This window comes from Fistularia commersonii, chromosome 33 (assembly GCF_037954325.1).
Source record: "Fistularia commersonii isolate RoL2024-O1a breed Wild chromosome 33, RoL_Fcom_v1.0, whole genome shotgun sequence".
NCBI classification, from domain to species: domain Eukaryota; kingdom Metazoa; phylum Chordata; class Actinopteri; order Syngnathiformes; family Fistulariidae; genus Fistularia; species Fistularia commersonii.
Window position 1 is genome coordinate 9135630 of NC_141316.1, and position 15057 is coordinate 9150686.

General features: G+C 50.5%; 3 protein-coding genes across 8 annotated transcripts in view; 2 read left to right on the forward strand and 1 right to left on the reverse strand.

Moving 5' to 3' along the window:
* The first annotated feature begins 308 nt into the window (after positions 1 to 308).
* Positions 309 to 3004, forward strand: prr35 (proline rich 35). Its single transcript, XM_086140650.1, has 2 exons — positions 309 to 1805; positions 1900 to 3004. The coding sequence occupies exons 1-2, from the start codon at positions 412 to 414 to the stop codon at positions 2690 to 2692; spliced, it is 2187 nt and encodes a 728-aa protein (XP_085996776.1). The 5' UTR covers positions 309 to 411; the 3' UTR covers positions 2693 to 3004.
* Positions 3005 to 5579: 2575 nt separating this feature from the next.
* LOC147214957 (uncharacterized) lies at positions 5580 to 10473 on the forward strand. The gene is made up of 6 exons (XM_086140995.1): positions 5580 to 6413; positions 6497 to 7059; positions 7134 to 7281; positions 7349 to 7719; positions 8618 to 8711; positions 8786 to 10473. Exons 1-6 carry the CDS (start codon positions 5580 to 5582, stop codon positions 9524 to 9526), a joined length of 2751 nt encoding a protein of 916 aa, XP_085997121.1. The 3' UTR covers positions 9527 to 10473.
* The window catches only part of mpripa (myosin phosphatase Rho interacting protein a), a 43265-nt gene continuing 37974 nt past the window's right edge, over positions 9767 to 15057 (reverse strand). For 4 of the 6 annotated variants that reach the window (XM_086140993.1, XM_086140994.1, XM_086140992.1 and 1 more), the window contains 6 exons: positions 14873 to 15032; positions 14686 to 14793; positions 14499 to 14585; positions 14267 to 14429; positions 12666 to 12748; positions 9767 to 11216 (listed from right to left, as the gene is read on the reverse strand). In XM_086140993.1, coding sequence (XP_085997119.1) covers positions 11145 to 11216; positions 12666 to 12748; positions 14267 to 14429; positions 14499 to 14585; positions 14686 to 14793; positions 14873 to 15032 — 673 coding nt within the window. In that variant the 3' untranslated portion in view covers positions 9767 to 11144. Of the gene's footprint in view, positions 11217 to 12398; positions 12486 to 12665; positions 12749 to 14266; positions 14430 to 14498; positions 14586 to 14685; positions 14794 to 14872; positions 15033 to 15057 lie in introns of all 6 variants that reach the window. The other 2 variants (XR_015104327.1, XR_015104326.1) reach the window with 2 other exon arrangements.

Genomic DNA, 15057 nt, shown 5'->3' on the forward strand with positions numbered 1-15057 from the left:
CCCCCCCTCCTCCAACCCGCCCCCACTGCGAGGATGTGTTTTCACCCCGGAGCCTTGAACCTCTCGCTCGCCGGCGCCCGGTGCGGCGCTGGAACTAATGAGCAGTGGCAGGTACAGCGGCGCGGCGCGGCGCGGCCCCCCCTACAGTTAGGTTAGTGGCAACCCCCCCCCCCCCCCCTCACATGAGGCGCTCTTAACGCACATATGCGCACAAAGAGGCAAAGCCCGGGTGGAAAAAAAAAACTCATCTGCGTCTCGGGATAACTTCGCTCATCCGAATACTCGTCTTATTCGCAGGTCGTCCGGCCTCCGATGGGACGCGCCGCGGCAGAAGCCGCCCAGAAGTCTGTTATTTCGATTTGAGCGCTTAGACGCCCCGGAGCGGGGGGGGGGGGGGGTTCGAGAACAATCATGTCCAAGGACGACGCCTGCAAGGTCACGTCTGCCGGCAAACACAAGGAGCGCAAACCCAAGAAGCCGCACTACATCCCGCGTCCGTGGGGCAAACCCTACAACTACAAGTGCTTCCAGTGCCCCTTCACGTGCATGGAGAAGTCCCACCTGTACAACCACATGAAGTACAGCCTGTGCAAGAACTCCCTGTCCCTCCTCATAGAGTCCGACTGGCCTTATAAGAAGGGGAACCTCCTGCATTCGGAGCAGCTGCGGCCCTTCCAGCAGGGACACGGCGGCGTCCACGGCAACGCCAAGGACCAGCAGGAGGCGCAGCCGGAGGAGAGGCAGAGGCCGCGGAGGAGCGGCGAGGAGGACGGCGAGGAGAGGGAGAGCCCGGCCGGGGAGGACGAGGAGGAGGGAGGACGCGAGGAAGGGGTGGAGCCGTGCAAAGAGAGGTCCGGCGGCGGCGGCGGCGGTGGCAGGGACGCCGCAGAATGTCCCGGGAAGAAACCCAAGCGGCCGGACTCGGAGCTGCTGATGGCCGACGTGCTCTCGCTGGAGGACCAGCTCCTGCGGGCGCGATCCGTGGAGGTGGAGGCGCAGCTGAAACACTACAAACTGTCCAAGACGTGTCTGACGGCTCCCGGGCTGCTGTCCGAGCACTGGCGGCTGCTCGCCTCCGGCCACGCCAAGGCCAAAGCCGAGGGCGCCCCGCACCGCGTCGGCGGCTCCATCCCGTGCTACCCTCCGCCCAGCCTGGTGGATTACCAGGACCCGGCGGGGCTCAACCTGTCCGTGCTGGGGGTCGGGTATCCCCTCGCCCCCGGCCTCTTCTCCTACATGAACTCCGCTCTTCCAGCAACGGCCGCCGGCGTGACGGCTCAGACCCACGCGCAGCTGGCCCAGCTTCCCTTCCTCGCGTCGGCGGCCCAGCTCATGCACCCGGCGTCCGCCGCCCACCCGGACCGGGCCGCGGTCCCGCCTCGGCTCTACTACCCGTTCCTCTGCGAGCACGCCTTCGGACAGACCTCCGCTCAGAGCGACGCCGGCAAAGCGCTCAAGCCGTCGTCCAACGGCGCGGAAAGCGTTCCGCTGACCGGCTTCCAGCCCAAAGTCAATCTGTGGAAAGTGCCGGCTCTGCGGCCGGGGGCGGCGGCGGCCGTCTCGCCCGCCGGATGGGCCTCCCCGCAGAAAGACCCCCCCGAGCAGGTCTACAGGGCGGGGGAGAAAGCCAGGGCCGCGGCCAAGGAGGGGAAAACCGCCTGGAGCCTGAAGAGGACCGGGACCCCGATCGCAAACCAGGACACGCCTGAGAAGAAGCAGACGGGCTTCGCTTTGGACGTTCTGAAGAGCGTCCAGACGGCGTCGGCTCTGAGCGTGACGTCGGACAAAATGCTTTTCAACAGCAGGTAAGCGTTTTTTTTTTTCTAAACGGGCGTCAAAATCAGGCCTCGTCGATCCGCGTCGTTTCAACTCCTCCCGTTTTTGGTTTTTTTTTTCCAGTTTGCAGGATCCTCAGCTCAGGACTCGCTCCTCGGAGCTCTGGCACCTCGATCCTCTGCCCAAAAGCGAAACGTCGTCTCCGGCCGCCTCCGGCCAGGAGTCCGCGTCCGGCCACGCGGCGGGAGAAGGAGCTCCGGAGTCGGTGGCGGCTCTCCTGGGCGACCTCTCCAAGGCCCTGCGGGAGTACCAGGAGGCCGAGCGCAAAGTGTCCCACCTGGAGAAGGAGGACGGCCCCGCTCAGCACCACCTCTGGGAGCACCTCAGCAAGATCCGAAACGAACTCTCCCACATCCACCAAGCGTTGGAGCGAACGACCCGCCAAAGCGACGGGCCGCTCGACCTTTCCTTAAAGAGGGACGCGCCCGACGAGCCGGCGACGGGGGACGGCAACACCACCGAGACGGACGAAGAGGAGGAGGAGGCGCAGGAGGAGAGGAAGGAGGACGGCGAGGGGGAGGGCGAGAGCGAGAGGGCCGCCTTCAGGGCGTCGCTGGAGAGCCGGAAGCAGTCGCTGGACATGCTGATCAAAATGAGCCAAGCCGGCGCGGCGGTGGTCGGCGCCGACGTCCTGTCCGCCGCCGCCCTCGCCATGAGGCCCAATCCCGCCGAGGCCCTGTGGCCGGGCAGAACCACCAAGTGCGAGGCGGATTCCAGCGTTCTCCTCTGCCCCGACGGCAGATCCGTGGTCTTCGCCGACATCCCCTCGTCCGCCAAAGCCCTCAAGAGGTCGCCGTCGATACAGCGGATAGAAGGTCACTGCCCGCCGAGCCCCCTGACCGCCGCGGACAACTGAACCCCTTTCCTACGGAAAACACACTCTGCTTTTTCGGTCCAGTGTCACCATAACGATATCTTTGCACCTTATTTGAAAAATAAAAAGAGCTAAAAGAGAAAGGCCTCACCGACGCGCTGCGGTTCGAACCCGTCCGACTCCAGCGCTTCGCCGGTTTCACCCGTCGTCACGACGGTTATTTAAGACGGCGTCCCGGTGTGTAAATACTACGGTCGAATATGTAATTCTGATGTTGTAAGTAAAAAAAGCTAAATGTTTTATATGGTTGTCACGGTGGGGTGGATTTTATTGAGAATAAATGTACGATACACGTTTCTTGGGAGTAAAACGAACGTCGAGCAAGCAAAACGGTCTCGTTCTTTCCAGCCGGGACGACAAAGAAGGGGGAGGAAATAAAGATCGGCGCTGTCAGGGGGAGAAGGTGGAGACGCCTCGGGGAAGGCGGGATCGCCGCGGATGTGAGTCGCGGACGTCGGGCCAAAAGGTGAAGCTGCACCTTGAGCTAAACGTCCGTAAGCAAAGTTACCTGAATCCAGAAGCTCCTCCGCAAAGGTCAGGGGCTCCGGGTCGTCACCGGCCGACCCGGACGCCCGATTCGACCCCCCTCGGCCTCCTCGTCGGGCCTCGCACTCGCGGCGGGAAAAGGTCAGCTGCCACAAAGAGAAGAATCAGCAAACGCTCCTTATCGGGGGGTCAAAAGTCCGACCGCCTTTTAATCTCTGTTTAAAAATTAGAAAACGATAATTGACACGTGAACGAAAAGCAACGCGGCCCGGCGCGAAATAATTCATCCGTTCATTTTTCCACGCCGCTTATCCTGCGCTCGGGGTCGCGGGCAGCCGGAGCCCAGCGGAGCGGCGAGAGGCGACGTTCACACATCGAGAGACGTACGACCTCCTGCACGTACGTGGACGACGGCGGGAAACCTTCCAGACACGGGGAGAACATGGAGGGACCTCCCTGCTGCCAGGACACAGAAATAACCATCTTATTACATTACATTACATTTGGCAGACGCTTTTATCCAAAGCGACTTACAATAGAGGACATAAGGACTGCAAATACACTTGCAAATACAAGATGCACAGGAAATATACAGAACAGTAAGCTGGGGTTAGTGAGGGGTTTTTTTTTTGACAAAGACGTACACACACACACACACACACACACTGCATAGCCTAACTTGGTGCCTAACCTGATCTGGGGCATCAGCGCAGTAAAAAGTCCTGAAAGAGAAAAGTTTTTACCTGTTTCTTGAAGGTTGAGAGAGATGATGCTAGTCTTGTTTGTTCCACCACTGAGGTAGTAGAACTGAGAACAGTTTTGCCTGAGATCGCTCAGAGCGAGCAGAAGGTACTGCTAGTAGGTTTGTATTAGAGGAACGCAGCTCTCTGCCGGGAACAGAAGGTCTTATCATTTCGGTCAGATATGCCGGACCTGTTCCTGAGGTGGTTTTGAATGCCAGGGTCAAGACCTTGTGCTCGATCCTGGCAGCTCCTGGTCGCCGGTGCAACTGGATGAACAGAGGTGTAACATGAGCCCTTATATACTGCTCAAAAAAATAAAGGGAACACTTGAACAACACAATGTAACTCCAAGTCAATCCCACTTGTGTGAAATCATAGTGTCCACTCAGGAAGCAACACAGATTCATTTGGTCTTGTTTTAAGGACATTACATCAAAGTTGGATCAGCCTGGAGTTTGTTTTTACACTTTAATTTTGAGTGGGATTCCTAATCCAGACCTCCATGGGTTGATACAATTGATTTCCATGGATCATTTTTGTGTGATTTTGTTGTCAGCACATTCAACTGTGTAAAGAGCAAAGTATTTCATAAGAATATTTCATTCATTTAGATCTAGGATGTGTTTTTTAAGTGTTCCCTTTATTGTTTTGAGCAGTGTATATTAAAATCTTTTTCTTCTCCCTCTTCGGTCCATGAGCCGACGGTCTCTCCTCTCCAAAACATCTACCATCTGCCGTCCCTCTGATTCCTGATCCAATCCGTCCCGGATGTCCGACCTCAACATCTTCATCTCTGCGACCTCCAGCAGCGCCTCCCGTCTTTGCGTCCGAACAGCATCGCTGGTCTCACCGCCGTCTTGTCCACGAGAGCGGAAAAGGATATTTGATATGAAATGTAATACAGAAAACGACGCATATAAATACACATTTCTAGCACAGGTTGCTGCTAAAAGCCTGTTTGCAGACGTGAGGCTGAATCCCTCGCCCGCCGTGGCCTCCGTGGAGACGGGACTCCGGCCGACGGCTCCCTCGTGTGGACGAGGATCCGCCGCCGTGCGGGTTTCACCGGCGGTGCGTTCATCTTGAGGAGCGACAACTTAGAGAAAAAAAAAAAAACACACACACACACACACACACACACACACACACACTCACACTCACACTCACAAACATCCTTCCGCAGTCGCAGGAATAAAATAGAGAAGCTGTGCCTTGAAGACGCGCAGAAATCGGGGCGAAGCGAGAGCATCGGAACGGGTACGTGGGATTTCTTTTCTCATCGAGATGTTTGAAGGAGCCGTCACGAATAAATAACGGAAGCGTGTGTGAGATGTTTCGGGGTGATCCCACTGCAAAAACAATTAAAGGTCAAAGGCGCCGCATTTGTTGTTTGAGAAGGACGGCAGCGAGAACACACTCCGTGCACGGACCTCCCAGCAGAGCTTGAATTAAGTCTATCTTCAACCTTCTCGCTGAATGATAGAGAGGAGACTCTTGAAAGCCTCTTCTGACTTTACTGCGCTTGATGTTTGGTAGTGAAGATGAATTTGAGGAAATGTTTCATCTTCCCCTTTCTGGTCACTGACATATTTTTAGAGGTTCCTCTGCAGTCGGCGCAAAGAGGGGGGGACCGAACCGAGATGATGCACGTACTCCTGGTCCCGGTCCTGGTCCTGGTCCTGGTCCACGTCCGTCCCTGCTCCGCTTTCGGCTTCAACAGCTGCTCCCAGGACTTCCCCCGGACGAACAAGATGTGGTGCTTCGACCAGAACATTGAAAACATCTCGGACGTCGTCGCCACGCTCCCGAAAAACATCTCCACCCTCAACCTTTCCAAGAACAAGATCGCCGTCGTCCCCGTGGGATCCTTCGCTCGACTGGCCGACCTCACCGGCCTGGATCTCAGCCAGAACCGCCTGGTCTCTCTGAGCGACGGAGCCTTCAGGGGCCTGAACCTCTTGGAGCTTCTCAACCTGACCGCCAACAACATATCCCACATTCACTCCGACGCCTTTCACGGCCTCGACGGTCTAAAGTCCCTCCTTCTGAGCCACAACCTCCTGGCTTCCGTCCCCGCCGGCATGTTTGCAAACCTCCCGGCGATCCGAAACGTGGTTCTGTCTCTGAACGCGCTCGGGGCCGTGGACTGCAGAGAGACGGGCGGCTCCGCCACGCTCCGGCAGCTCGATCTGTTCGCAAACAACATCCAGAGGTTGGACGTGAGCTGCTTCCCCGCTCTGGAGAACATCAGGTTGTCCAATAACTCCAAGCTGGAGCTCCGGGCCGACGCGTTCTCCTCGAACCGTAGGCTGAAGAGCCTGATCCTCCAGGGTCTTCACACGGAGGCGCTGGCGGGACTTTCTCCGGAGACAAAGAGGAAACTCTCGTCTGTGTCCTTTTCCTTGTCACTAGAGAAATCTCCACTCACCATCTGCGGCCTGCTGAAGGACATGGATCGGCTTCAGAAGATAACGGTATTTCCTGCCGCCGCGACGCGCTGAAGATTTGTTCTTGTTGTCCGATTGTGAAAGTGTTATCCGTGTTCAACTCCGTGCAGGTGGACCTGAAGGGCTCCAGACCGGCCCGGGGCGACTCCGCCCTTCTGGATTGCGCCACTCCAGATATCGTGTATCTCGTGGACGCAAATCTCGGAAATGTTTCCCGGCTGACGACGAAGAACGCGACCACGAGGATCCTCTACCTGGAAAACTGCGGGTTGAGGGAAATCTCTCGCGCCACATTTGACGGTTACCGCGAGCTAAAAACGCTCTGGTTGAACACAAACAAGCTGGTGATCCACAGAGATACTTTCCGAGACGTGACCGGGCTCAACTTCCTGAGCCTCGACAAGGCCGGGCTGAGGGACATCGACGCTTCCTGGTTCCCCCGCCTGAAGAACCTGACCGTTCTTTCTTTGACGAAAAATGAAGTGGCTCGGCTGAAAGAGAACATCTTCGGCAGCCTCGCCCGACTCGAGCAGCTCTACCTGCACTTCAACCTGCTGAAATACATCCACAAGAACGTCTTCAGCAACCTCCGGAGGCTGAAGAAACTCAACCTCAGCATGAACATCCTCTACTACATCGAAAACGGCTCCTTTCGAGATCTGACGGAACTCAGGTGAGAGAGTTTGATCTTCTCCCCGGCTTTTCTCCGAAGCTTTGGGTGCAACCTAACCTTCGCCTGGCCATCAGATACATGGATTTGAGCGGGAACCGTCTGCAGAAGCTGACCTCGTCCACCATGTCCAGCTTGGTGAATCTGAGGAAACTCATCCTGTTTAACAACCGCCTCCACTTCCAATCTTACGAGAGCCCTTTCGTCAACCTCACTTCTCTGGAGGTACCAAACATTCTTGAACATTCTTGATTCGTTTCGTGACGCCCACTTTTCCATTTTCCACCTGCAGTATCTGGAGATGAACTACCAAGGACCTGCAGGTCAAGGTATCGGTCACATAGGACCAAAGTTCTTCCAGGGCCAGCGTCGGCTCACGTCACTGAATGTTGGAAACAGCATCGAGGCCACCTTCCACCGGGACGCCTTCGTGCCGCTGGTCAACCTGGAAATGGTGTATTTTGCCAGAATAATCATGAAGAACACCAACCTGAGCGCACTGCTCTCCCCTCTGAAGAAGCTGAAGAAGTTGACCTTCAACAGGGTGGACCTGGACGGCCTGCCCGCCAACCTGCTGCCTCCAGATAACTCGTTGGAGATCCTGAGGGTGAAGTCAAATCACATCCGCACGTGGGACAAATCACTGCTGGAGGGACTTCCAAGGTACAAGCAGCGGTGGAGATGATGCGTTGGTAGCCCCCAAAAGCTTCCTCTTATTTCTCACATGTCCAAAAGTCCCATTAGACCCGGGGTGTCACACTCATTTTCATCGAGGGCCACGTCAACATCATGGTTGCCTTCAAATTCCACGTAATGGTAACAGTATCAATGTAAAGTATGTGACTTCATGTTTAATATCTCAATTTACATCTCATTCAAATCGAGAAATGTTACATATGCATTTGCATAGATGTGAATTTTTTTTTTTTTTTTTTTACTATTCAGATTCATTCTTGGACAATTTGTTGTTTTTCTGGAAGGCTAACTTTAGCATACTCATCTCCGTGTAGAATTGACCGTCTGTTGGCCTTCAATCTGCATCTTCCTGGACATTTAGGGATCATTTGTATTTCTCAAGTCCACTTGTTGAAAATGGTATTGATGTGGTTACACTGCGATCTAATGGCGGGTCACATGATCGGCATGAATTATGGTCAATGCACGCGTTTGATTAATTTATTTGAAGTCAATCGGACCTTTTAAGACGTCCTTTTGGCCACACGTGACCTACAGACCTTGAGTTTGACATGTGAATTAGACGGTTTAATCTCTCGAAAACAATAGATATGTCATAACTACTTAACTATCGTTAAATATTTTTATATTATTCTAAACCAATTATTTTTCTTCACATCAAAAATGCCTTTTTTTTTTTTTTTTTACTTCCATATTAAATAGACTTTAGGGCTCGCGGTGCCAGCTGGTTGCAGCACAATCCCTGCTTCGCTGTACTGCTTTTAGACGCCCCTGTAACAAATAGATGGGGGGAAAAAATTAAAGTGGAAAATACTTCAAGTGTTTTTTGGGTGGACTTACAAATAACAATCCTGCATGTTTCCAGGCTGCGCAGCCTGGATGTTCAAGGAAACCCACTGTCCTGCACCTGTGCCAACGCCTGGTTCAAGACCTGGGCCATCCAGAACGTCCAGACGCAGGTACGACAAGCTGCGAAACCTTCTGACGCGGGGATTAAGATGTTTTCCTGACCCGTCTTTCTCTGTGTTTTAAGGTGTGCTTCCTCTACAGCCTTCGCTGCGACGACGGATCGCTTCTGTCACGGTTCGAGGACAAAGCCTGCTCCTACGAAAACACCTCCTTCACCCTCTTCGTCAGCTGCTGCGTGACGGACGCGCTGTTTGTCGGCGCGTGTCTTGCCGCGCGCCTGTTCGGCCCGTCGCTGCGTTACCTGCTTCTCATCCTCAGGTTTAAATTGCACGGGCGCAGGGGGGCGGCGGGCGCCAGGTTCCAGTACGACGCGTTCATCTCCTACAGCTCCAAGGACGAGGCCTGGGTGATCCGGCAGATGGTGGGTCATCTCGAGAAGCCGGCCGCCGGCGGGCCGGGGTTCAAGCTGTGCCTCCACCACCGGGACTTCCGACCGGGTAGCGCCGTCGTGGATAACATCGAGACCGCCATCTACAGATCCCGCCATACGATATGCGTGGTCACACGTAACTTCCTGCGAAGCACGTGGTGCTCGCTGGAGTTTCAGCTGGCCAGCCTGAGGCTCCTGTGCGACGGCGGCGACGGCCTGCTGCTGGTGTTCCCGGAGGAGATACCCGAACACCGGCTTTCTCCTTTCACACGCTTACGCAAGATCCTTCGCAAGAGAACGTACCTGGTTTGGCCCGAGAGCCCGGAAGAGCAGGACGTGTTCTGGGCTCGACTGAAAGACGCTTTGAGAGGCTGTGAAGAGGAGGAGGAGGAAGATGGAGGAGCAGCGGGCCAGTTGGCAAGGCTAATTGGCTAAAGGCTAATAATTAATGAAGCCAAACAGGTGTTATTGCAACTTCAGCCAAGAGATGGTCGGACCAAAAGTGCACGCTTTTCATTTGCCAACTGTGACGCACACCAGAACCGACGAGTCGCCCCGTCGTAGCTTAGCTTTTCCACGCCCTCAAAGCTGATTGAGATTTGCAGAGGCTTGCAGCTGTAGTACGCATTGTTAATTTTACAGAAAAAAATAAAAAAAATAAAAAAAATGTTCAAAGACTTCCAAACACTTCATTTATTTGATGTTATACATTAAAATGAAAATTAAAAAAAAAAAAAAAAAAATCATATATTTTATAGAGAACTAATGAGCAAGGTACAAGATTAAAATACTGTTTTCTATGTGGCATGTATGTACACATACACACAAAGCGTGGTTTGAATACTATACAGTGTGTTTCCATAGCTGCACAATTTTCTAGATGTTTGAATTCTTTGCTCCGTTGAGGCACAGCCAGCTTTCAGAGAGAGATATCAGGTACGGGGCCAAGTGCTTCACGACTGCTGCTTACAGTAAAACATTCCCATCTCAACAGTAGGACTAGCAAAGCAAAGCTTATTAGTGTTAGGGGCTCCACACTTAAGAATAAAGAAGGAAAACGAGGCGACGTGTTCATTCTGCAACTCAAATGACACCGTATAGTCATGCAAAATTCTATATACTTTTTTTTTTTTTTTTTTTATGAGATGATACTCCCACACACACCAAAGCCAAACAGAAATGCTGGATTTAGGAAACCGAAAAAGAAAAACAAAAAATATATATATATATATATATATCTCTGTATCACTAAGTCACAGCTGTTCACTTAACACACTGACACATGTCAGGCTGCACTGCAATAATCTGAAGTACATACACCACTTACTTTTAAACGGATTTCTTAAAAAAAAAAAAAAAAAAGGAAAAAAAAAAAAAGAAAGAAAAAGCTTCCTGGAGTAGTCAGCTGATAAGTGCAATCCCACCCCTTCCCCTTCACACAGACACTCAACTTTATATTCATATATATATATATATATATATGAATATAAGTCATAGATAAGCCACATTATAGGTCACATCATTTTCCACTATCAATCTATGGTTTTATATTGTACAGCAGATGCCCCAACAATCAACAGCAAATCATACATACATCCAGTAGTTATGTACAACACATTAAAATTATTTAGATCAAGGAATTGTAACAGTAATAAAATACAGCAGATACTTAAGTTCATTATGCAAGAAATATATTATTTATACCGTGCTTCGCTGTCCATTTTGGCTTTTGGCGCGTCATCGAAAGATGCCGCCATGTATCCCTCACACAGCACAACACGTCCAACTTATACAGACTATATACTTCTTTTTATGTTTTTAAAGAGAAGATTTGTTCAGTAAAATGAATTAAAAAGAATATTGAACAAAACATGAACAATGTTGTGATGGGGGGTGGGGGGTGGGGGTGGAAGCAGCAGGTCCAGGTTAACAACTGACCTTAAATCACTTTGAGGAGTCGAACAGATGTTGGCACGTTGTGATATTTACCTTAAAAATAGATCCAGACAAACAAACAAAAAAAAAAAAAAAAAGAAAATCAGATTCTTGACGTTTAAATCTTTTTGGAATCTTTTGCCTCAAAAAGCTTCATGCGTTCCTGCACAGTGAGTCCCTCCTTCAGGCTCTGCCAAAGAACACAGAAGAACATGAAGAACAAACGGCGCGTCAAGGTTTCTGCCATTTTCGACTAAAGCGAGCGGGATTTTCACAGGAGTCTCATGCAAACACATCCTATCAAAGATCCTTTTACACAAGCATGTTAGACACGTCGCGCTCGTCCACGACACCGGTGCACAAACTCTTCGTCTCTGACCATTTCACCGAGATCCTCAGCAGTCACACCAGCTGGAACGGCAAAACTCACTGGGGCCAAACAAGAAGAACGCTTTCATAGACTAAAAGTTGAATATATTCTGTAAAATTGATGTGTGCTTCGTCAAATAAACCAGTTGTAGCTGCTGAAGCAACACACACATCCAATATTGAGTTGACAAGAGCGAGATAGTAGAGATTAAGTGCCCCACACACACACACACACACACACACACACACACAACACACACACAGTATAGAGTAGCCCCTTAAGATACAAATCACTTTATATCCGCAATTTTTAAAATCCGAAGCGAATTTTAATCCTTGAAATACGGAAAAAAAATAAATAAAATAATGATACGAATACGAGAAAATCGAAATTTGAAAATTTTGCGCAAAGTGTACTCCAAAAACTCAAACACGCTTTTTCGCAGCTTCCGCAGCCACTCGGTCCGGGTACTCGGTGCAGTACGTGAATCGGGTGAGGTGTTCTTATCTCTTGTGTGGCATCATTTTAAATCTTTGTGCTTATTTGTAATAATCGTCATGGGCCCTAAGAAAGCAAGTGGTGAACCCAGAAAGAAGATGCACGAAATAATAGGGAAGCACGAACGTGTTGTTCGTGTGACCGATATCGCAGGCGAATATAATCCCATGCATCCTCGATATGTACCATCTGAAGGCGAAAAGGATATGAAGAGTGTTACTAATTTGTCGCAAAAACGGGCTTCTATACACGACGACATGGAAAAAAGCTTCTGATGTGGGTGAAAGAGAAAAAAAAAAAACGCATACGAACCCACTTCTAGAACTAATTACATTTGTATCTTAAGGCACCACTGTATACGCTTCTTTGAGAAGCAAACTTGGGAAAATATTTTGGGCAAACCGTGCACTCTGGTCATACTGCATTTCCTGGGGGTTTTACGAGGCGGGGACACGACCTCATGCAAGGACAATCATGCTTCTGTCTACAACATGCTATACCTACAGCACATCTTGGCTTAGGATTGTGTGTGTGGGGGGGCTCCCCACTTTGGGAGAGTCAGCTATCCCACGAGACCTGTTCAGTGACGGACTGGTGGACAAAAACACACAGATGACAAACTTCCGGTCAGGAGGCGTGAAACTCGCCGACGGACCGACTCGCGGTGCGTCTGAACCGCAGCGGATACTCGTGATGTCACATCGCAACTAAACGTGGGAGAGCGGCTTCGGGGGAAAAGCGACTCACGACATTTCCATGACGGACGCTCACCTTTGACCTCACTCCTCTTAACTGTTTGGCGGCTGTTTTTTCTTTTTTCATGAAGTCTGGATTACTCTTCGATTTCATGATATCTACAAAAAAAAAAAAAAACACAGCAAAGGTGTGGTCACTCAGAGTAAAGTTCTTGTGCACACAAAAGGAAACTCACAGCTGAAAAAAAATGTTGGATAAAATATGCTGCTGACAGTTACAATAGTATTTTAAAACAGGTTCAAGCAAAATCCTGATACAGGTCCTGAATTCCTATTTCTAGATACCGCATTTTTCGGATTATGAGTCACAGTTTTCTTTCATAGTTTGGCCGGGGGTGCGACTTACACTCTGGAGCGACTTATGTGTGAAATCATTGAGCTCTCTTGCTCTGATGTGGGTGTGTGTGTGTCTGTGTGTCTTTAATATATCAGCGATCGTGTCACACACACACACACACACAGCAACCAATCAAAATTCAGCGGGGTTGGGTCATGGCAGAAGTGCGTTGTGAAAAAAAGATGCTACCTGCTATTTCTGTACCTGTGAAAATCGATCACTTCAACAATGGCGGTAACTTATAAAAACAACTGAGAAGGGCTGAACAAAAATGGTATCAAAAAGGAAATCATATTCTGTAGGTTGAAATGAGATGAGAACAACTTTATTAATCCCGAAGGAAATTGTTGTGCCAGAGTTTCAAGTAAAAACATAACAGTAATAGACAATAGTGGAAAGGAGGAAGAAATATAATGAAATATAGCTGGAAAGAAAGCTGGAAGTGGTGAAATATGCAGCAGAAAACGGCAACCGAGCAGCAGAAAGAAAGTTTGATGTTAGTGAGAAACTTGTAAGGGACTGGCGAAAAGTGGAGGTTACTCTTACTGAAATGAAGAAAACTAAAAAAGCTAATCGTGGGCTAACAGCTAGCTGGCCAGCTAGGAACCAGTTCACACATGGTTGCTTGAACAAGGTGCTGCCAGGAGAGGCTCGTCTACAGGACAGTTGCGTCTTCACACCCAGGCAGTTGCCAAGCAGATGAATAGAAATGAGTTTGCGGGAGGAGCTTCCTGGTGTTACCGCTTCATGCAACGCAATCGCCTCTCTATCAGAGCAAGGACGCCGTCCTGTCGGGATCCAGAAAGGCTGGAATAATTGGAACTGCAAGTGACGATGACTCTGACGTAAGCGACGTACCGGTAGAAGAGGAAGCGACGCACTGTCTCCCTTCGGAGTTGGCGGAGTTGTTCAGAAGTGACACCGAAGAAGATTTCGGTGGATTTAGTGATTAAGAGTGACACCGATTGTTTGGTTGTAGCATGTGTTATATGCTATAGTTATTTAAATGACTCTTACCGTAATATGTTACGTTAACAGAGCCTACCAGGCGCTGTTTATGCGTCATATAGGCTATACTTATTCAGCCTGTTGTTCTCTATTATATTTTTATTTTAAATTGCCTTTCAAGATGAAATGTCTATACTTGGTGTCAATCCAACACCGACTTACACCCCAGTGCAACTTACATATGTTTTTTTTCGTTCTTTATTATGCATTTTCGGCTGGTGAGACTTAGAATCCGAAAAACACGGTAATTTATAACCTCAGGGTCCACTGACCGTATCCGGATGGAACCGCTCCGTCCACGGTCCTCTCGCCCAAAGCTTCGGTGGCGAGGAGCAGCTTCTCCTTCAGTTTGCTGATGTCGCAGTCTGCCTTCGCTTTCACGATACTCAGCTCCGTGTAGATGTCTTTGTATTTGTCTGTGGCATATTTCTTGTCCTGGTGGAATGAGAATAACTTTTACGGCCTCTCAAACGAAGTAAAAAGACACGAGAATTCGTTGCTTACTCTCAAAGCAGACTGAAGCTCGTCTTTCAAAGAGTGGATTTCCTGCTTGAGATACTGGATCTCTGATTCTTTAATTCTGAGCAGCACCTAGGGGGGGGGGGGGGGGGGGGGGGGGAAACGACAAAAACTCACAAAACAAGCAAATCCTAGCGCGTCCTGTGCTCGTGCCTCCGCTGCGGACGCCTACCTCCAGCTCATACAAATCTTTTCCCTGGGTAAGCGGCGACAGGGCCGTTTCGCCGCTGAAACAAGATCGCATCCGAGTGATCTCTGTGGTCAGACGATTATTTAACTCCTGTTGAGAGGAGCGTTTATTTTACTCGGCTGCGTGCGAAGATCTCCGTAAGAAATGCGTGCGTGGTGTGAGTTCTGACCTGGTTGTGGGCGTTCAGCTCCTGGTTCTCTCGCTGACACTGCCTGAGGGCCTGCCTCTCGGCCTCCAGGGCCTGGGCCAGGTGAGCGTTCTCCAGACACTTCTGAGAATACTGCTCCGATAAAACCTCCAGCTCCCTCTGGATGGACTGCAGCTCCTCCCTGAGCAGTGGTGTTTTTAATCAAA